This window comes from Oncorhynchus mykiss, chromosome 29 (genome assembly GCF_057628025.1).
Source record: "Oncorhynchus mykiss isolate SJ-2025 chromosome 29, ASM5762802v1, whole genome shotgun sequence".
In the NCBI taxonomy this organism is placed as follows: Eukaryota; Metazoa; Chordata; class Actinopteri; order Salmoniformes; family Salmonidae; genus Oncorhynchus; species Oncorhynchus mykiss.
The window spans coordinates 41,332,254-41,353,645 of record NC_143050.1 but is presented as its reverse complement, the minus strand read 5'-3'; the positions used below and the strand labels follow the sequence as shown (position 1 = coordinate 41,353,645).

At 41.7% G+C, this 21,392-nt stretch overlaps 1 protein-coding gene and 1 non-coding gene across 2 annotated transcripts; both read right to left on the bottom strand.

Moving 5' to 3' along the window:
- Positions 1–5,500: 5,500 nt before the first annotated feature.
- Positions 5,501–12,136, bottom strand: LOC110509564 (protein huluwa). Its single transcript, XR_016493395.1, has 3 exons — positions 11,533–12,136; positions 11,238–11,445; positions 5,501–5,982 (listed from the first exon to the last, which is right to left on the bottom strand). It is a non-coding gene; the product is annotated as a protein huluwa (transcript).
- Positions 12,137–16,019: 3,883 nt separating this feature from the next.
- LOC110509566 (dnaJ homolog subfamily B member 5-like) lies at positions 16,020–20,324 on the bottom strand. Its single transcript, XM_021590520.3, has 4 exons — positions 19,858–20,324; positions 18,616–18,868; positions 17,744–18,306; positions 16,020–16,917 (listed from the first exon to the last, which is right to left on the bottom strand). The coding sequence occupies exons 1-4, from the start codon at positions 19,954–19,956 to the stop codon at positions 16,684–16,686; spliced, it is 1,149 nt and encodes a 382-aa protein (XP_021446195.1). The 5' UTR covers positions 19,957–20,324; the 3' UTR covers positions 16,020–16,683.
- Between the last annotated feature and the right edge of the window lie 1,068 nt (positions 20,325–21,392).

Sequence of the window (21,392 nt, the reverse complement as noted above, 5' to 3'; positions counted from 1 at the left end):
CATCTTTCTCTTGGTGTTTTTCAGAGTCAGTAGAAAGGCCTCTAGTGTCCTAAGTTTTCATAACTGTGACTTTAATTGCCTACCGTCTGTAAGCTGTTCGTGTCTTAACGACCGTTCCACATGTGCATGTTCATTAATTGTTTATGGTTCATTGAACAAGCATGGGAAACAGTGTTTAAACCATTTACAATGAAGATCTGTGCAGGTATTTGGATTTTTACGAATTATCTTTGCAAGACAGGGTCCTGAAAAAGAGATGTTTCTTTTTTTTTGCTGAGTTTATATACAGTACCAGTCCAAAGTTTGGACAGACCTATTCATTCAAGGTTTATCTTTATTTTTTATTATTTTCTACATTGTAAACTATGAAATAACACATGGAATCATGTAGTAACCAAAAAAAGTGTTCAACAAATCAAAATATATGTTATATTTGAGATTTTGGACATACTTTAAGACACTTCAATGATGAGTTTGGAGATGCTACAAAGCCAGTCTTGGTGTCTTAATCTCTTAATTATTAAATCACTCAGTAAATCAACCTGCACATTTCTTTAACAGACAGATAAACCATAAAGATTTCTATACATTATTTATACACAGGAAGAAGAGTAGGGATAATGCATTGAAACTTAAACCAATTGTTGTGGTCATTTCCTGTATTACTAAACATTGAGAGAGCAAACCACACACAAGTCAGTTATATTATAAAGTCCATCTTTAATTATATGAGTTCACCATAGCCCCGTGACTCTCAAATCAATTCAGTGTCTATAAATGAATTCTCTGAGTGCTTACAAAACAATTCTTAGTATCATTTATAGCCAAGACACACCCTCAACTCACATGACGAATAACAGATCTTAGGAACATTACAAAGGAAGACTTTACTTGAGGAGTATCCCATAGCCAGACAGCATTAGCTATAAATTATCGTTCAGTTTGGTCTTCTAAACAAAGTTCTTATCTCGTTCTTGGTACAACACAGTACCAAACCATTACCTCATCCAATGGCATATATCAATTGTCAATTCTAGATACTCCCATCTCAAATACACCCCCTCCTGGACAAGCTCACCGAGACAGTGAGCCTCTTAGGTCATACACTAAATCAAGATAAGGGTAACCTCAGAGGGGACATACAATAGTTAGACACATTCCCATAAGAAGACAAGCCTCCATTCTGTCCTCCTCCCCTCCTGATATTCTTCATAGCATCACATGGTTTAACAGATACCTTGACATATGAACACAAGCCTGACCTCTCCCCTCTCTGGTTCCCTAGTGAGTAAGCCCTAGCAGAGAAGGGATAACTGCCAACAGTATTATCCAAAAGAAAACATCCTAATGACAAATATCTCACATAAGCATTATTATGTAAATAAAACATCTTATTTATCAATGTTACCTAACTAATTCTGATTCTGCTACCACACAATTCACACACATACTGGAGGAAGAGAAAGTGTGATGTTATTTTAGATATTTATCCCCCCATTGCCTTTGCCCCCACAGGAGGTTGAGGAGGACGACCCTGTCCCAGAGATCCGTAAAGACCACTTTGAGGAGGCCATGCGTTTCGCCCGCCGCTCAGTCAGCGACAACGACATCCGCAAATACGAGATGTTCGCACAGACATTACAGCAGAGCAGAGGCTTCGGCAGCTTCCGGTAAGAACACGCATAACACATACAGTGCCTTGCGAAAGTATTCGGCCCCCTTGAACTTTGCGACCTTTTGTCACATTTCAGGCTTCAAACATAAAGATATAAAACTGTATTTTTTTGTGAAGAATCAACAACAAGTGGGACACAATCATGAAGTGGAACGACATTTATTGGATATTTCTAACTTTTTTAACAAATCAAAAACTGAAAAATTGGGCGTGCAAAATTATTCAGCCCCCTTAAGTTAATACTTTGTAGCGCCACCTTTTGCTGTGATTACAGCTGTAAGTTGCTTGGGGTATGTCTCTATCAGTTTTGCACATTGAGAGACTGAAATTTTTTCCCATTCCTCCTTGCAAAACAGCTCGAGCTCAGTGAGGTTGGATGGAGAGCATTTGTGAACAGCAGTTTTCAGTTCTTTCCACAGATTCTCGATTGGATTCAGGTCTGGACTTTGACTTGGCCATTCTAACACCTGGATATGTTTATTTTTGAACCATTCCATTGTAGATTTTGCTTTATGTTTTGGATCATTGTCTTGTTGGAAGACAAATCTCCGTCCCAGTCTCAGGTCTTTTGCAGACTCCATCAGGTTTTCTTCCAGAATGGTCCTGTATTTGGCTCCATCCATCTTCCCATCAATTTTAACCATCTTCCCTGTCCCTGCTGAAGAAAAGCAGGCCCAAACCATGATGCTGCCACCACCATGTTTGACAGTGGGGATGGTGTGTTCAGCTGTGTTGCTTTTACGCCAAACATAACGTTTTGCATTGTTGCCAAAAAGTTCAATTTTGGTTTCATCTGACCAGAGCACCTTCTTCCACATGTTTGGTGTGTCTCCCAGGTGGCTTGTGGCAAACTTTAAACAACACTTTTTATGGATATCTTTAAGAAATGGCTTTCTTTTTGCCACTCTTCCATAAAGGCCAGATTTGTGCAATATACGACTGATTGTTGTCCTATAGACAGTCTCCCACCTCAACTGTAGATCTCTGCAGTTCATCCAGAGTGATCATGGGCCTCTTGGCTGCATCTCTGATCAGTCTTCTCCTTGTATGAGCTGAAAGTTTAGAGGGACGGTCAGGTCTTGGTAGATTTGCAGTGGTCTGATACTCCTTCCATTTCAATATTATCGCTTGCACAGTGCTCCTTGGGATGTTTAAAGCTTGGGAAATATTTTTGTATCCAAATCCGGCTTTAAACTTCTTCACAACAGTATCTCGGACCTGCCTGGTGTGTTCCTTGTTCTTCATGATGCTCTCTGCGCTTTTAACGGACCTCTGAGACTATCACAGTGCAGGTGCATTTATACGGAGACTTGATTACACACAGGTGGATTGTATTTACAGTGCCTTGCGAAAGTATTCGGCCCCCTTGAACTTTGCGACCTTTCGCCACATTTCAGGCTTCAAACATAAAGATATAAAACTGTATTTTTTTTGTGAAGAATCAACAACAAGTGGGACACAATCATGAAGTGGAACGACATTTATTGGATATTTCAAACTTTTTTAACAAATCAAAAACGGAAAAATTGGGCGTGCAAAATTATTCAGCCCCTTTACTTTCAGTGCAGCAAACTCTCTCCAGAAGTTCAGTGAGGATCTCTGAATGATCCAATGTTGACCTAAATGACTTATGATGATAAATACAATCCACCTGTGTGTAATCAAGTCTCCGTATAAATGCACCTGCACTGTGATAGTCTCAGAGGTCCGTTAAAAGCGCAGAGAGCATCATGAAGAACAAGGAACACACCAGGCAGGTCCGAGATACTGTTGTGAAGAAGTTTAAAGCCGGATTTGGATACAAAAAGATTTCCCAAGCTTTAAACATCCCAAGGAGCACTGTGCAAGCGATAATATTGAAATGGAAGGAGTATCAGACCACTGCAAATCTACCAAGACCTGGCCGTCCCTCTAAACTTTCAGCTCATACAAGGAGAAGACTGATCAGAGATGCAGCCAAGAGGCCCATGATCACTCTGGATGAACTGCAGAGATCTACAGCTGAGGTGGGAGACTCTGTCCATAGGACAACAATCAGTTGTATATTGCACAAATCTGGCCTTTATGGAAGAGTGGCAAGAAGAAAGCCATTTCTTAAAGATATCCATAAAAAGTGTCGTTTAAAGTTTGCCACAAGCCACCTGGGAGACACACCAAACATGTGGAAGAAGGTGCTCTGGTCAGATGAAACCAAAATTGAACTTTTTGGCAACAATGCAAAACGTTATGTTTGGCGTAAAAGCAACACAGCTGAACACACCATCCCCACTGTCAAACATGGTGGTGGCAGCATCATGGTTTGGGCCTGCTTTTCTTCAGCAGGGACAGGGAAGATGGTTAAAATTGATGGGAAGATGGATGGAGCCAAATACAGGACCATTCTGGAAGAAAACCTGATGGAGTCTGCAAAAGACCTGAGACTGGGACGGAGATTTGTCTTCCAACAAGACAATGATCCAAAACATAAAGCAAAATCTACAATGGAATGGTTCAAAAATAAACATATCCAGGTGTTAGAATGGCCAAGTCAAAGTCCAGACCTGAATCCAATCGAGAATCTGTGGAAAGAACTGAAAACTGCTGTTCACAAATGCTCTCCATCCAACCTCACTGAGCTCGAGCTGTTTTGCAAGGAGGAATGGGAAAAAATGTCAGTCTCTCAATGTGCAAAACTGATAGAGACATACCCCAAGCGACTTACAGCTGTAATCGCAGCAAAAGGTGGCGCTACAAAGTATTAACTTAAGGGGGCTGAATAATTTTGCACGCCCAATTTTTCAGTTTTTGATTTGTTAAAAAAGTTTGAAATATCCAATAAATGTCGTTCCACTTCATGATTGTGTCACACTTGTTGTTGATTCTTCACAAAAAAATACAGTTTTCTATCTTTATGTTTGAAGCCTGAAATGTGGCAAAAGGTCGCAAAGTTCAAGGGGGCCGAATACTTTCGCAAGGCACTGTAGAGGATGATGATGTTGAATAATTCTGTTGGGTGACTTTTTCTGCTCTCATATATCCTAGATCATTTATAGCCTATATACACCCAGTGGGATCACTCATTGAACTTTTCTTCTTACAAAGTACAGCTAACCTGCCATAAGGTTTACATGAGGAATGTTCTGGCACAACCAAGCTGGCTCCCCTTGATATGTACTGTACTGAGCTAAACAGTTACTTTCCCGTCCTCTCCTCATCTCAGGTTCCCCACTAGCTCTGCGCCAGGCGCTGGGCCCAGCCAGAGCTCTGCTGGTGGCAGCAGTGGTACAGTCTTCAATGAGGACAACGACGACGACCTCTATGGTTAAACCGCACTGTGGACCAAAACACAACCACTCGGTGGACCAAAGTTTCCTCACATACATTCTGGCAAAGCTGTACAATGCCGCAACACACACACCTAATACCACAACTAAAACTAAAAAAAGCCTATTTAATATTATTTACAAACCTCTCTCACCACCCTTTTATAGTTAGAGACCGCATGTTGCAGCTTGTCTGTATTCTGGCTTTGGGAGACATGTATTAATTTCAAACCTTGTAAGGATTTACACAGAAGGCTGTGGGGGATTTGGTAGAGTACATCTGCCTTCTTACTAGCCACTATTGAAGGATTCAATACTAGCCTGTAATTAAAGGAGAGGGATTGCTTATGACTTGTCATTTTTTTATAAATATATATAATGTTAAAGACATGTGAAAATTGAATTGTATGAAATGTAAACAATAAATGAACTGGTGAAGTTCAACCACGAAACTAATACACAATCTTTATTGAATGTTTAATAGTGCATTTAAGTGAAAAGTACAAGACATTTGTGCACAATCAAAATGTGCTTATTCAAGTGTACCACAAACAATTTTTTAAACATTGAAAGTTGTGTGAAATGAATGCATTACAAAAAAAGTGAATCATACAAGTAAGTGTCTTGGAATAAATGTGATTTACATTAGTGAATTAGCAATTCTTTACTAAACTCATCTTAAACTGGTGGTTTTAAAAAAGTGTTTTTACATTTGGTAAGTGATCTGTTTAGTGCTCTTATTTGTTTAGTATTTGGAGAAAAATATGTATAGCCTGATATTGTAAATAAAGTATATAAAAAAAATCTAAATGAGATTAAAACATGTAATTCTCTGGCATCACACCCAATAATGCTTGGTATGTAATGCAGGTTTGTGATATTTTTGTTTGGGTATGTGTCTCTCCCTCACGTAGCACGGGTCATAATAGTCCCAATCCATTCCTGTAGCCCACATTCTGTTGGTGAGACCGTCGCTGTCTGCAGACAGAATTCGGAGCGAGACACCTGTAGAAGCACATGCGTAATTAGGTATGTGAAAGGGAATCCCTTAAATTAGAAAATGTAATATCCATACTGTATTTGACAAGCTATGTCTAATATTTATACTACATTGCATTTAAGTTACACTGTTTAAACACCGCATGTTTATATACTGGATTCTTGACATAGCCCACCAATATCTATTGCTGTACAGTGCCTTCAGAAAGTATTCACACCCCTTGACTTTTTCCACATTTTGTTAGCCTGGATTAAAATGAGATTGTGTCACTGACCTACACACATGGTATTATGTTAAGATATTTGTACAAAAAAGGAAAAGCTGAAATGTCTTAAGTATTCAACCCCAAAGTTCAAATAAAAAGTTGCTCACAAGTTGCATGGACTCTGTGTGCAATAATAGTGTTTAACATTATGATTCCCTCTCTGTACCTCACACATACTGAACAAAAATATAAAAACGCAACGTGAAGTTCCATGTTTCATGAGCGGAAATAAAATGCCAGAAATGTTTCATATGCACAAAAAAAAAATCACTCTGTGCACAAATTTGTTTACATCCCTGTTTAGTGAGCATTTCTTCTTTGCCAAGAATCTATCCACCTGACAGGTGTGACATATCAAGAAGCTGATTAAACAGCATGATCATTACACAGGTTTAATTTGACCGGTCCACCTTGTGCTGGGGAGAAAAGGTCCTTCTAAAATGTGTAGTTTTGTGACAACACAATGCCACCGATGTCTCAAGTTCTGAGGGAGTGAGAAATTATCATGCTGACTGCAGGAATGTCCATCAGAGCTTCTTCACATGTGGGATCGTCTGATAACAGCCACCTGGACAGCTGATGAAACAGTGGGTTTGGACCACCATCACAGGAAAGCTCATCTGCATGCACGTCGCCCTCACCAGGGACTTAACCTGACTGCAGTTTGGCATCGTAACTGACTTCAGTGGGAAAATGCTCACCTTCGAATACCTGGCATTATCCAATAGAGCTCCAATTTTTATGGCATGGTCTGCCTATCCATGTGAGAGACACAGACTCGGTCTCAACCTTTAAGTCTTTGTTGAAGACTCATCTCTCCAGTACGTCCTATGATTGAATGTAGTCTGGCCCAGGGGGGGGAAGGTGAACGGAAAGGCACTGGAGCGACGAACTGCTCTTGCCGTCTCTGCCTGGCCGGTTCCGCTATCTTCACTGGGATTCTCTGCCTCTGACCCTATTAAGGGGGCTGATTTAACCGTTGTCACTTACCGTGATTTGTTACTCTTTAAACAACAACCTCATACCTAGGACTTGATTACATCATTCCCCATGTACAGACAAAATTAAACATTAAATATGCTCCCTCTAATTCTCTCTCCCCTTCCGGAGGACCTGAGCCCTGGGGCCATACCTCAGGACTACCTGGCCTGATTCCTTGCCGTCTCCAGTCCACCTGGTCGTGCTGCTGCTCCAGTTTCAACTGTTCTGCCTGTGGCTATGGAACCCTGACCTGTTCACCAACGTGTGCTACCTTGTCCCGGACCTGCTGTTTTCAACTCTCTCTACCGCACCTGCTATCTCAAACTCTGAACGCTCAGCCAAGACAAAGCAACTGACATTTACTCCTGAGGTGCTGGCCTGTTGCACCCTCTACAACCACTGTGATTATTATTATTTGACCCTGCTGGTCATAAACATTTGAACATCTTGGCCATGTACTGTTAATCTCCACCCAGCACAGTCAGAAGAGGACTGGCCAACCCTCAGAGCCTGGTTCCTCTCTAGGTTTCTTCCTAGGTTCCTGCCTTTCTATTGAGTTTTTCCTAGCCACCGTGCTTCTACATCTGCGTTGCTTGCTGTTTGGGGTTTTAGGCTGGGTTTCTGTATAGTACGTTGACATCGGCTGATATAAAAAGAGCTTTATAAATACTTTTGATTGATTGATTGCATTTTCTCTCATTTCAGCTCAAATAATGGCCATCATTGATTTGAAGAAATTTTGATTGTAATTTTTTACTTTCTGTTGAAGCTTGCGCGTAGGAGAAGTGCCCTCCGTGCTCCATTTCGCATACTTTGATTTGAACTCCTACTATAATCCCGTGCTCCAATTTGTGTGCTCTGAGCAAGGCCGTATGGATTTTGAGAAACACCCTGGGAGACATTTACCATTCAGCAGGACAATAGCCTAAAACAAGGCCAAAATTACACTGGAGTTGCATACCAAGGCAACATTGAATATTCCTACGTTAAAGCCATATTCCAAAATGTATTTGTTTTTTCCCCCCTCACATCAATCTACACACAATACCCCATAATGACAAAGCAAAAATACTTTGTAATTTTTGCAAATATATAAAACATTTAAAAACTGATAACGTTTACATAAGTATTCAGACCCTTTACTCAGTACTTTGTTGAAGCACCTTTGGCAGCGATTACAGCATCGAGTCTTCTTGGGTATGACAATACATGCTTGACACACCTGTATTTGGGGAGTTTCTCCAATTCTTCTCTGCAGATCCTCTCAAGCTCTGTCAGATTTGATGAGGAGCATTGCTGCACAGCTATTAAGGTCTCTCCAGAGATGTTTGATCGGGTTCAAGTCCGGGCTCTGGCTGGGCCACTCAAGGCCATTCAGAGACTTTTCCTGAAGCCACTCCAGCATTGTCTTTGCTGTGTGATTAGAGCTGTTGTCCTGTTGGAAGGTGACACTTCGCCCCCAGTCTGAGGTCCTGAGTGTTCTGGAGCAGGCTTTCATCAAGGATCTCTGTACTTTGCTCCGTTCATCTTTCCCTAAATGACTACTGACCCGTAGCACTCACATCTGTAGCCATGATGTGCTTTGAAAGGCTGGTCATGGCTCACAACACCATTATCCCAGAAACCCTAAACCCACTCCAATTTGCATACCGCCCCAACAGATCCACAGATGATGCAATCTCTATTGCAGTCCACACTGCACTTTCCCAACTGGACAAAAGGAACACCTATATGAGAATGCTATTCATTGACTACAGCTCAGCGTTCAACACCATAGCTTAGTGATGAGCTTTTGAAGGCACTAAGGACCCTGGGACTAAACACCCCCCACTGCAATTGGATCCTAGACTTCATGACGGGCCATCCCCAGGTGGTAAGGGTAGGTAACAACACATCTGCCACGCTGATCCTCCACACAGGGGCCCCTCAGGGGTGCATGCTCAGTCCCCTCTACTCTCCACTCATGACTGCACGGCCAGGCACAACTCCAACACCATCATTAAGTTTGCCAATGACACAACAGTGGTAGGCCTGATCACCGACAATGATGAGACAGCCTACAGGGAGGTCAGAGACCTGACCGAGTGGTGCAAGGACAACAACCTCTCCCTCAATGTGATCAAGACAAAGGAGATGATTATGGACTACAGGAGAAGGAGAACCGAGCATGCCCCCATTATCACCAAAGGGCTATAATGGAGCAGGTTGAGAGCCAAGTTCCTTGGCGTCCACATCACCATCAAACTAACATGGCCCAAGCACACCAAGACAGTCGTGAAGAGGGCACAACAAAACCTATTTTACTGAGGAGTGGCTTCCGTCTGGCCACTCTACCACAAAGGCCTGATTGGTGGAGTGCTGCAGAGATGGTTGTCCTTCTGGAAGCTTCTCCCATCTTCACAGAGGAACTCTAGAGCTCTGTCAGAGTGAACATCGGGTTCTTGGTCACCTCCCTGACCAAGGCTCTTTTCACCCGATTGCTCAGTTTGGCCGGACGGCCAGCTCTCGGAAGAGTCTTGGTGGTTCCAAACTTCTTAAATGTAAGAATGATGGAGGCCACTGTGTTCTTGGGGACCTTCAATGCTGCAGAAATATGTTTTTACCCTTGCCCAGATCTGTGCCTTGACACAATCCTGTCTCGGAGCTCTACGGACAATTCCTTAAACCTCATGGCTTGGTTTTTGCTCTGACATGCACTGTCAAATGTGGGACCTTATATAGACAGGTGTGCCTTTCCAAATCAATTGAATTTACCACAGGTGGACTCATCAACTTTTAGAAACATTGAGGATAATCAATGGAAACAGGATGCATCTGAGCTCAATTTCGAGTCTTATAGCAAAGGGTCTGAATACTTATATAAATAAGGTATGTTTTTTAAATTTGCAAACATTTGTAAAAACCTGTTTGTTTTGTCATTATGGGGTACTGTGTGTAGATTGTTGAGGATAAATATATATATATATATATACATTTTTAGAATAAAGTTATTTTGTTTCTGGACATTTTGAGCCTGTAATCGAACCCACAGATGCTGATGCTCCAGATACTCAACTAGTCTAAAGAAGGACAGTTTTTATTGCTTCTTTAATCAGAACAACAGTGTTCAGCTGTACTAACATAATTGTAAAAGGGTTTTCTAATGATCAATTAGCCTTTTAAAATTATAAACTTGGATTAGCTAACACAATGTGTCATTGGAACACAGGAGTGATGTTTGCTGATAATGGGCCTATGTAGATATTCCATTTTTAAAAATGTAAATTTTTTATTTTTAAATCAGCCGTTTCCAGCAACAACAGTCATTTACAACATTAACAATGTCTGCACTGTATTTCTGATCGATTTTATGTTATTTTAATGTGCTTTTCTTTCAAAAACAAGGACATTTCTAAGTGACACAACTTTTGAACAGTACTATATATGGTCTAGTACGTTTACACAACAGCTATATATGGTCTAGTACAGTGTTTAGCAAACCTCTCCTTGGGGTCCCCCATACGTCATAGTTTTGTTGTAGCACTGAACTAGCTCACCTGATTCACCTATTCAAGGGCTTGATTATTATTTGACAAGTTGTATCAAGTGTGCAAGCTGTTTAAATGCAAGGAAGTTTGAGAACCACTGGTCTAGTATGCCGTACCGTAGTGCCAAGTCGAGGTCCCAAAGGCTTCTATCCCCAAGTCATAAGAATCCTGAACAACTAATCAAAGGGCTACCCAGACCCCTCTTTTACGCTGCTGCTACTCTCTGTTTATAATCTATGCATAGTCACTAACTCTACCTACATGTACATAGTACCTCAATTACCTCGACTAACCAGTGCCCCCACGCATTGACTCTGTACTGGTACCCCCTGTATATAGCCTCGCTTGTTATTTTACTGCCGCTGTTTAATTATTTGTAAATGTTATTTTCTATTTTCTACTTAACACTTATTTTTCTTAGCACTGTTGGTTAAGGGCTTGTATGTAAGCATTTCACTACATTTGATTTGATTTGATGTCAACTCACCAGCGCTTGCTCCAAAGTCGCTGTCCAATCCAGGTCCCATTGTGGAAGAGTTGTCAGATGCAACAAAGCATGAAGTCTCTGGAGGTATGCTACTGGCATATTCACATTCGAATTCAACCATATCAAACTTGTGTTCCTCTGTGTTGTTCAATACATATTGCAGCTCCATGGTGCTGCACCGACGCATGTGCCTCTGATCAGGTGTTACCTGCGTGCATAAAACAGTCACACATCACATCCAAGACAGAGTTCAATGGTTACTGTGGCTAATATTAGGCTGGAACCATGAATTTACCCTTGAGTGTGTAGAATTTAGAGCAGGTGAATTGGGTGGCACAAGGTTAGGCTGTTCTGCCTCTGAATCACTTGACTGCGGTAGGACAGGGGCGCTTCTGCGCCACCCTATTTTATTCCTACTGTACACGCTTGACCTACGGGGCTGGTCGATCCTGGAGTTGGTATCGGCTGTTGTCGCCAATATGGCGCTCGGAGCCCCCAGGGACTTCGAACCACCATCGCCTGTGGCCCCAACCAGATGGACGAATCGGATACTCTGCTGCCTTGTCATTTGAAGAGGAACGTGGAGAGCTCAAGGCCTGCGCCAAAATAGGCTCTGAAACAGAGATATAACCTTTCCCATCTTGATTTGGGACAAATGGCGCCTCTGATATTATGGTCATTCTCTGGCGCGTCGAAAGAGTAGACTGTAAAATAGTTTCGTTGTCTTTTTTTCTGTTCTTCTTTGAAAAAATGTGTAACTTGTAACCCAGGAACAAACAGTTCAACAGCAGCAGAAGAACCACGCACGGTATGAGTAAAATAAGAAGTAGTCTTAAACTTATAATTGACAAACCTTCACTCAGATTTGAGAGTGGTGTTGAAGGGCCTATTTGCGACATTTCGTCATATAGTTTATAGGATCCAATTCCAGGACGCAAAAAAATGTGATTTTTCTCTGTGAGAGCGCAGGTGTTTTGTGGGACCAATCAATTTCACTATCCAGGGTCCGTGATTGAACTCTGCAGAATGACTGCTTGGATTTTGTACTTGGCGAACCCCGTGTGCATAGCTATTTTACCCCAAATTAAGTATTTACGTGGACAATTCATTTTTATGTACGGACAGCCGAAAGAAGGCCTACTCGAAAATGTGCGTATAGGCATGAAATAATAACCCCAAACGCAGGTGACGAGTTTAATGTCCGCTTGCTTGACGCTTGTCTGTCCTGTAGAATAGGTGACAAATAGTCAATCACATCACCCAGATCTCGCTCTCATATCCAGGCTGCCGGTGACGTACAGGTGTGTAAATATTATGGCACATTGAATAAACCAAGGATTTGGAATTACAGCATAACGAATTGGCCCAAACACGCGGTTTTATGGTCGTTGGCATATATTTACAGGAAACCTTCATATTCAGCCTGGTCTAATAGACAAGACGTTACATAGTAAACATACATCCAGGAGAATCAAATTATTACGGAATGTTACATTTGGTATGGTTGCATAAGATAGATGGATACGTGAAGGTCAAGCAACCCAAGGGATGCAAGTTCAAAACTCAACACCGACAGCTTTAGCATTTCAGCTAATTATTAACTTTTCAACTACTTAGTACTTTTTAGCTACTTTGTAACTACTTAGCATGTTAGCTGATCCTAACCTTATCCCTTTTAGCTAACTCTTACCCTAACCCTTTAAACTAGCTAACATTAGCCACCTAACTAGAATTCGTAGCATATAGTAGTCATTGCAAATTCTTAACATATTACATGTTTTTCAGATTCACATATAATACAAATTGTAATTAGTAACATATCAAACGAAATGGGTGATGGACATGCACAAATTGATACATACCATACGGAATGTAACATATAATTCCAAAAGGAGTGTATCGGATTAAGATTCAGAATAATACAAAATTCTCTGTGATCACGTTGTCCTATTTGGCACACAAATACACATAGTGGTAAGTCTACAAGGACAGAAGCAGACAAGACTTAACACTTCAGAATCAACAACACTCTTGTGAGATGAGGATGATGCTTCATGTTTGGTTAAATTTTATTGATAAGCATTTTGTGACGTTTTGCCTTCCCATCTCAAACCATTTGTCAATGTCTGTCTCACTGTCTCAGTCTATTTATCAGGGAAAGACTGACTCTCAAGTCGGTGGCTGTGGTGGCAATTTTCTATGTTGTGTAAAACCTCAACTAGCTCGGTCTCCATGCTTTACAAACGTCACATTTCAAAGTGTTTAAGGTTAAGTTTAGGCATTAACTCTGAATGTTAATGGTTAAAGTTTGGGATGGGCTTAAAACAAAAATCTCAAAACAACTTTCTATCACTGGATTCGAACTTGCAACCTTTGGCTTCAGAGGCCTATTTGACGGTAAAAGTGCTCAATGTTGCCCCTAGTAGCCGGTTTCCACCTCATCCCGATATCCTCAGATATGGATAGACGTTGAATACTGACTTCTATCACAGCTGACCTGGCTGAAAACCCTGCATCAACCATGGAGGAGTGGAAATCTCTCAACAGTCCACAGGGGAGCGCTCTTTTGAGTCTTGCCTTAAAAATATTTCCTGCTTCCTTTTTCTAGTTTGTTTGAAAGTATTGCTGTCCATTGTACCATCTGTTTTTTAGAATTTTCAACTCCAACTTTAAAACATGAACTAAGTTAGTGTTCAATTTTTTCCTACCCTAAGAAGTGATGACAGTGAAGGAAAGATTACATGATTGCGAATGGGGCTGCATCTCAATAGTGTAGAGTAGCTTCTTCTCTCTCCTTTCCCTCAACTGCACTGATGTGAAAGAGTTGGATAGGAAAATATATATGCCCCATAGTAGTACACATTGCTTTCACCTACCCTGTGTTTAGCTCAATGCAGATGAAAAGAAAGGAGTCAGGAAAGGAAGCTTTTTTTTTAGCATATTGGGATGCACCTATGGGCCCTAGAAACCATATTCGGAGTCATTTTAGTAGCATTTAACACTAGGTGGCAGTAGTTAACTGAACCGACATGTGCGCGACAATGGGGCAAAACAGACGGGGTTGGCTTAAATTGGATATGAAATATAGTTGACATTTTATTAACAATGTTTATTGAAAACATAAAGTTGCACATTGAGCACTTGTCTCTCAAATACGTTGTTACTGTTGTTGGTTAGCTAGCTAGCAAATGTTTTGCCATATTAGCATATCATTCAAAACACCTCAAAATGAGACATGGTGTCAAGATCAATATCAAATTAGCAAAAACGAGCCACTTACGATTCCCCACATGGCAGTATCTTGTCATTATTGCTAGCTATCTGGCCATCAAGAACCATAACGCAGCCTTCAGCTCCTTTGAAGCACGCAGATTGCTTTCGTGAGGTTGTCAGCTAACCTGTCTATGACGCAATACTGACACTTTCAACCAACAGTACTGCTCAAAACCTACTGACACCACTGATGATCTTGAACAGCTTATGTACTCATTACTCTGGGTCAACTGGCTGATCTGCACTTGGAGGTAGTAAGATAGCTCTCAGGCCTCATTAGTCTTCCTCAATTCTGTTGTAAGATGGCAATTGCAGGAGGCATTGCCTCGCCCAAGAGTTCTCTTCAACTCTTCACATAATCAAGATTGTTTGTAGTCAGGATTAATGTGAGGTTTATCTAATTTACTTTATTATGAAGTTAAGTCTTCATAGTACATTGAACAAAAATGTAAATGCAACAATTTCATCGATTTTTCTGAGTTACAGTTCATGTAAGGAAATCAGTAAATTGGAATAAATTGATTAGGCTATAATTTATGGATTTCACAGACTGGGAATACAGATATGTATCTGTAGGTCACAGATACCTTAAACAAAGGTAGGGAAAACCAACATTTCTGAGTTTTTTTTTTATTTCAGCTCATGAAACATGGGACCAACAGATTACATGTTGCATTTATATATTTATATTTTTAAACAAATTTGAGAGAAATGAACTTTGCGCATGAAACATTTCTGGGATCTTTTATTTCAGCTCAGAAAACATGGGACCAACACTTTACATGCTGCACTTATATTTTTGTTCAGTGAATATGAATGAGAGAGAGATACAGTACTAATTTTGGACACACCTACTCATTCAAGGGTTTTTCTTTATTTATACTATTTTGAACATTTTAGAATACTAGTGAAGACATCAACACATTGAAATAACACTTGGAATCATGATAATAATAATGCATAGCCCCATGTCACAAGGATCTGCACAGAATTCCTGGAAGCTGAAAATGTCCCAGTTCTTCCATAGCCTGCATGTTTGGGATGCTCTGGATCGACGTGTTCAACAGCGTGTTCCAATATCCAGCAACTTCACACAGCCATTGAAGAGCAGGACAACATTCCTCAGGCCACAATCAACAGCCTGATCAACTCTATGCGAAGGAGATGTGCTGCGCTGCATGAGGCAAATGTTGGTCACACCAGATACTGACTGGCTTTCTGATCCATGCCTGTACCTTTTTTAAGGTATCCTGTGACCAACAGATGCACATCTGTATTCACAGTCATGTGAAATCAATAGATTAGGGCTTCATGAATTTATTTCCATTGACTGTTTTCCTTATATGAACTGTAACTCAGTAAAATGGTTGAAATTGCATGCTGAATGTATTTTTTGTTTTGTTCAGTGTATTTCACATTTCCTTTTGTGATATGGACATGCTTATTCTTATCCTGAATCATAGTTCATGACCAGTGTTGAACATTTGAATAAAACAATAAAACACAACCTTTTTTTAAAATTCAGGTATTTTCATTTATTTAACATGCTTTTCTTTGTCCATTTGTCAATTTAGAATAAAACATTAACATCTGGTATAAGTTAAAGCACAAATATATACAAATGTTTCAAATGATTCAGTTGAACATTTGACAAATTCATCTCTTTTAGAGACAGTTATAACTATATTTGTACATTAGTACAGTCTTGTACACAAGTACATATTTGTTTATTTATTGTAATAAATCAATGTAAAAGTGCAGACATATGAACACCATACAACTGGTAGAATAATTTTGCCACGTGACAATCAACTACCTCAGGCTTCTCTAATGAGTCGAATGACTCTATTGGCATACCAAATTCTTGATATAGGCAACACAGTAAGAGTACCTCTACCATTTTTCATTCAAGAGAAAGGCTAGTCAGTCAGTCAGAAAACGTGCCCAGACACTCAGGAGTCCATTGGCCTGTTAAACTGTAAACCTTTTCCCCTGTGGCATTGTAGATGATGAATAGTGCCTATAATCAAAAAGGTATATATGTTTTTAAAGATTCCATTCCTGCCATTGTCTCTTAACCAAGCACAGAGAGAAGCTGTGCTGGATTGTCATAGCACCTAGCAAGGCTGTGATTGTATCGGCTAGCTGTTGTGGTCGTTAGCACGATAGCATGTTAGCACCCAATGAGGCTGTGTTTGATGATCTCTTTGGACTGGGGAGGGATCCTGTCAGGGAAGGCCACCTGGAACTCCACCACCAGGTCGCCACGTGTGGTGGGGGTCTTGGCATGGGGCAGCCCCTCGCCCCTCAGCCGCCGAATGGCGCCGGGCTTGATGACGTCACTGCACGGTAGTGGCATCGTCCTGTTGTCGAGGGTGGGGACGTTGACTGTGCATCCACATAGAGCCTGGAAAGAGCGAGGAAGACAGTATTTGTTAATCTTCCCCCTTTTATGTTGAGAGCGTTTGGTTACATAACAGTGGAAGCAGTCGACCCCATAACATAATGTATGAAACCTACCAGGGCAATTTTCTTAAGTGAGTGTTATATCAGACTCAAATGTGGAGCAATTTACCCCCAAAGGCGATGCTTTGCTCTGTTATGCAACGATAAGTGTTACAAATGCTATACCAGTAATGTTCTCTCTATTCTGGCTGTGGGTGTCGGTACTCAACAGAGTGACTGAGTGGGGCCAGGGCAAGATGAAGAGGCGCTTGTTGAAGAGCCTGCAATGTCTGTGAACACTACCATGCTAATCTGAGGAGCCTGGGATGTGGGAGTGAGTGATTGTAAGCCAGAGAGAGAGGAAGCTAAAGGCTGGCACAGAGCAGAGGAGTCAGTGGGGGAGCAAAGTGAAAGCAGTGTGAGGGGGCGGCTGACAGAGGCTATATTTAGCTACTGCTGATGCTGTTCTCTGTAGGGGCCGATGAGGTAAGTGAGGGGAGGTGTTGGTGGGCACTGTGTGTTATTGGGGGGTTGTTAGCTGGGCTAAGGACAAGGTTGGAGCAGTAGGGGTTAGCTGAGAGGGGCTCTGAATAGAACAAAGTGTTCTCCCTACAGCCACCAATTTGAGCCATTATCTAAAGTACAGAAGTGGCATACTTCAGCTATGCGTTGAAGCATTATGTTACACTGAAAGTATGGCAGTGCTGTACATCTGCTAATACTAACTGCATTATATAACCACTATCAATTTTAAGTTGACACACAAGTTCACATGAACACAAACGTACTTCTTTGAGGGTGATCTTTGCCGTATAGACTATGTTGGACCCGTCCCTCTTGTAGTGGGGGTGTTTCTTGTCCTTGAGGATGAAGGCCACGTCAGCGGGTTTGCTATTGGCCGTCTCGTCACCCTCTCTGGGAAAGGTGATCTTGGTACCCTCCTTCCATCCCTTTTTCACCACCACGTTCAGGACCTTGTCCTCAGTGCGAAAGCTGCGGCCGTCTGGGTTGAGGCGGTGCCGCGTGATCTTCATGTGCTTAGAGCAGCCATGGAACACCTCTTCTAGGGTCACCAGGAGGTCGTGCACCACCGCCACGCCCTGCCGTCGCCCGCGACGAAGTTTCTCACCGTTGGGGCCGTAGTTACCATGGTAACCATCACCTTTGCTGAAGGTGAAACGGTTAAAGGGATTGAAAAGCTCCTCCTCGCCGTCGGGCCCGAAGAAGATGTCGAAGTGGTCGGAGCCCTGGAAGAATGTTGAGAAGGTCTCGTGGGCATCGCCGTGGTAACTATAGTGATGGGGGTTGTTCTCTTTGCCTGCCATGGACACCCCGCCTCCGTTCTTGAGACCTGAGACACAAAAGAAAAAAGACAACTTCAGTTAGTACAGTTCACTCAGGCAGAAGTGTGACCTTCCATCTTGTCTAATCTTGTATTCTTCTCCCACTCTGAGACAAAGTTCTTACTCGTATATTTAGCTCAACACTTCTGGATGGCTTACTAAATTTATATAGTGGCACTTTGAAGTTTGACAAACACTTTCTTGTCGCTGGCTGACTAATGGGCTGGCTCTCAGGGGGACCAGGTGCTGTAGATTTTTGCTACATACAACAGCACTTGCCGGCCAATTGACAAAGGGAAAGAAGGAAAGGCTCTCACCTTCTTCTCCAAACTGATCATAGATGACCCTTTTCTTGGAGTCGGTCAGAATCTCATAAGCTTCTGCAATCTCCTTAAACTTGTCCGCGGCATCCGCAGCGCTGTTCTTGTCGGGGTGAAACTTCAGGGCCATCTTCCTGTATGCCTTCTTGATTTCATCTTCATTGGAGTCAGACTCGACACCCAGGACCTTGTAGAAATCCTTCCCCACAGGCCTGGACAGAACGGGAACCTCTTGGTCCTTCTGGTTCTCCTGGAGAAACAGGGTGGGAGAAGAAACACGTTAGAGCTCTACTGCACACAGAATAGCCAAGTTTTAAAAGGACAAATGTCTTTGCCTCAATGAAGCCATCGAAAGCCAGAGCTGGATAAGATGTCATAGAAAGAGAACTAACTCCCTGGGCTGTGGGCTATAAACTTCAACCACTCCTTATAGCGCTCTCACTCCCATGCCCATAATAATGCATTTCCAAGCACCAGGCAGCTTTATGACACCCAGCAGGTGTGACATTCAACAATTGATTGAGAATGACCCAGACAAGTAGACTATGATTGTCAGCAAGCCTTCTGTGCTAGTACCAGTTTCAGAGGACACATACTTGGAATTGTCACCTGTCAGTCCTTTGAATACAAATTACCACAACTTATTATTTATTATTACATTCAGCCTGTGAAAATAGTATTGTATGAAAACTAGCCCATGGCAAATGCAATTCAGGCCAGTTAAGTCTTCTAGACTGTAATGCAGATCTGTCTGTGCATCTAAATGCAGGCAACGTGACTATAGGGGGAACTCATGTGTATGAGCATCTTGAGGCAGACTGCACCTCCCACCACAGATGCCAGCTGAGCCCTGATTGGCTCAACTACGCTACACTGTCTGCATTGAAATTAGGGGTATAAAGCATATATAGTAGGCTACTGGAGAACCCGTTGACATTGTGCAAACTGCTCACACACAGTGTGTATAAGCTTTTAAAAAATATATAATTCCTTATTTTACCAGATGAGTTGACTGACAATACATTCTCATTTACAATAAAAGGAACATTAAATATTTATATATTCTCAGCAATTAAACCACTAGTCTTTAAACTCACTGTCAACCTTTTAATGACACAACCATTAGGCACAATTTATGACATACATGAGTTTAACGGACATGGGCTACTTGCATTTGATATAATACATAACAATCTATAAATTACTGAAATTTAGACACATTTCAAAAATATAACTTACCCCTGATGAAGAGCCCGAGCTGTCATTCCTGTTCATAACGCGGACCTTGCACTTGCCATTTTTGGTTTTCACTCCAAACTGGGTCCAGATCAGAACCATAGTGTTCGCTTATTGAGGAGCTGTCCGCTGTTTTTTGGTGCTGAAAAGCTCTTGGCTGTTTTAGCTGTGATTGGGCTGTTGGTTGACTGAGCGGCTGACTGCAGACTGTGCTAAATACTGCCGTGGCAGCCCTTTACTATACACTCAACACCCACGCAGCGTGACCGAGCTTTCCCCAAAACCGCCCATTTTCCTACGCACAAGAGGGAATACCGTGGCTACCGATTCCTCCGCGAGACCATTGGCGTTCGCTTCATGATCATGCGGATGTAACCGCCTCCTTCTCCTTGTTGAGACTCGTTTCCGGGATTCTAAGCAGAAAGCTCACGAGCAGTCACGACCAGTGAGTTGAATCCTCAGAACCGTCTAGGTTTGCCGATTGAAGACCTGACATTTAGACATCCCTAGAGACTCTGTAGCGGAGTTTCTCAACTCCACGATGTAAAATGGAGTTGAGTGACACGTGGATGGACTGCACCCCTGACTACATCGAGTTGCTGTCAGTCAAGATTTCAATGTTTATGCTTTCCTTTCCTTGTTTGTCCTGTGTAAATGCGAGCTTGTCCGTAGTTTTGAAACTGTACCTGTGCTTCTCCTGATTGTTATAGAGTTATCAGTTGGATTTGAAAGCTAAAGTTTAAAAAAGAGCATTCTGTGCATGCCCTGCCAAAATAAAAACATCCGCTGTTCTATCTCCATTAACAAACAATGGCTACCTTTGCAAAGGTTGCAAATGCTACGGATTTCAGCACCCTAAGAAAAGCTCACGTTAACACAGGACAAATATAGGTACAAGGGAAGCATTAAATTGACATGTTTTATCAACTGACATTTCGATCAAGTCGATAAAATCACTCCATTGTACTTGCAAATCGTGGAGTTGAGAAATTCAAAGGCTATGCATGTGATCCATTCATCAGAGAAATCCATCTTCATTGTTTTTTTAATCAATTACTCATATATATTTAAGTGATAATGCCAGAGAAGCCGGTGTTTGGAGGATATATTCGCACAGGTGTTGTTAGGTCCGAGACGAAGTCCTCCAAACACTGGCTTCGAGGTCATTATCACTTTTATTCAACTGGTCACCAACATATTCAAATAATGATTTACATATTTTCATGAAAGTTATTTTGATGAATTTATTCATAATGTTTCATCCTGACACAAATCTAGGGTTGCTACCCAAGCCGGCTGGTCGTTCCTTCTATCGGTTCGGTTGCCAGAGACAAGACCCAGTCTTTCAGTATTTTTGTTCTGTATCTATGGACGCGACCCAGTCGTTCGTTCTAAATGTTCGTATCCCTTGCTTGCTAGCTAGCCAACTATGGCTAACTTACAGTCACGTCAAATAATGCAGCCAGAATAACAACAGTAGCGGCATTTGCATTTGTTTAAGCTGTTTTCTAGTGACATTTATTTGGATTATACATAAC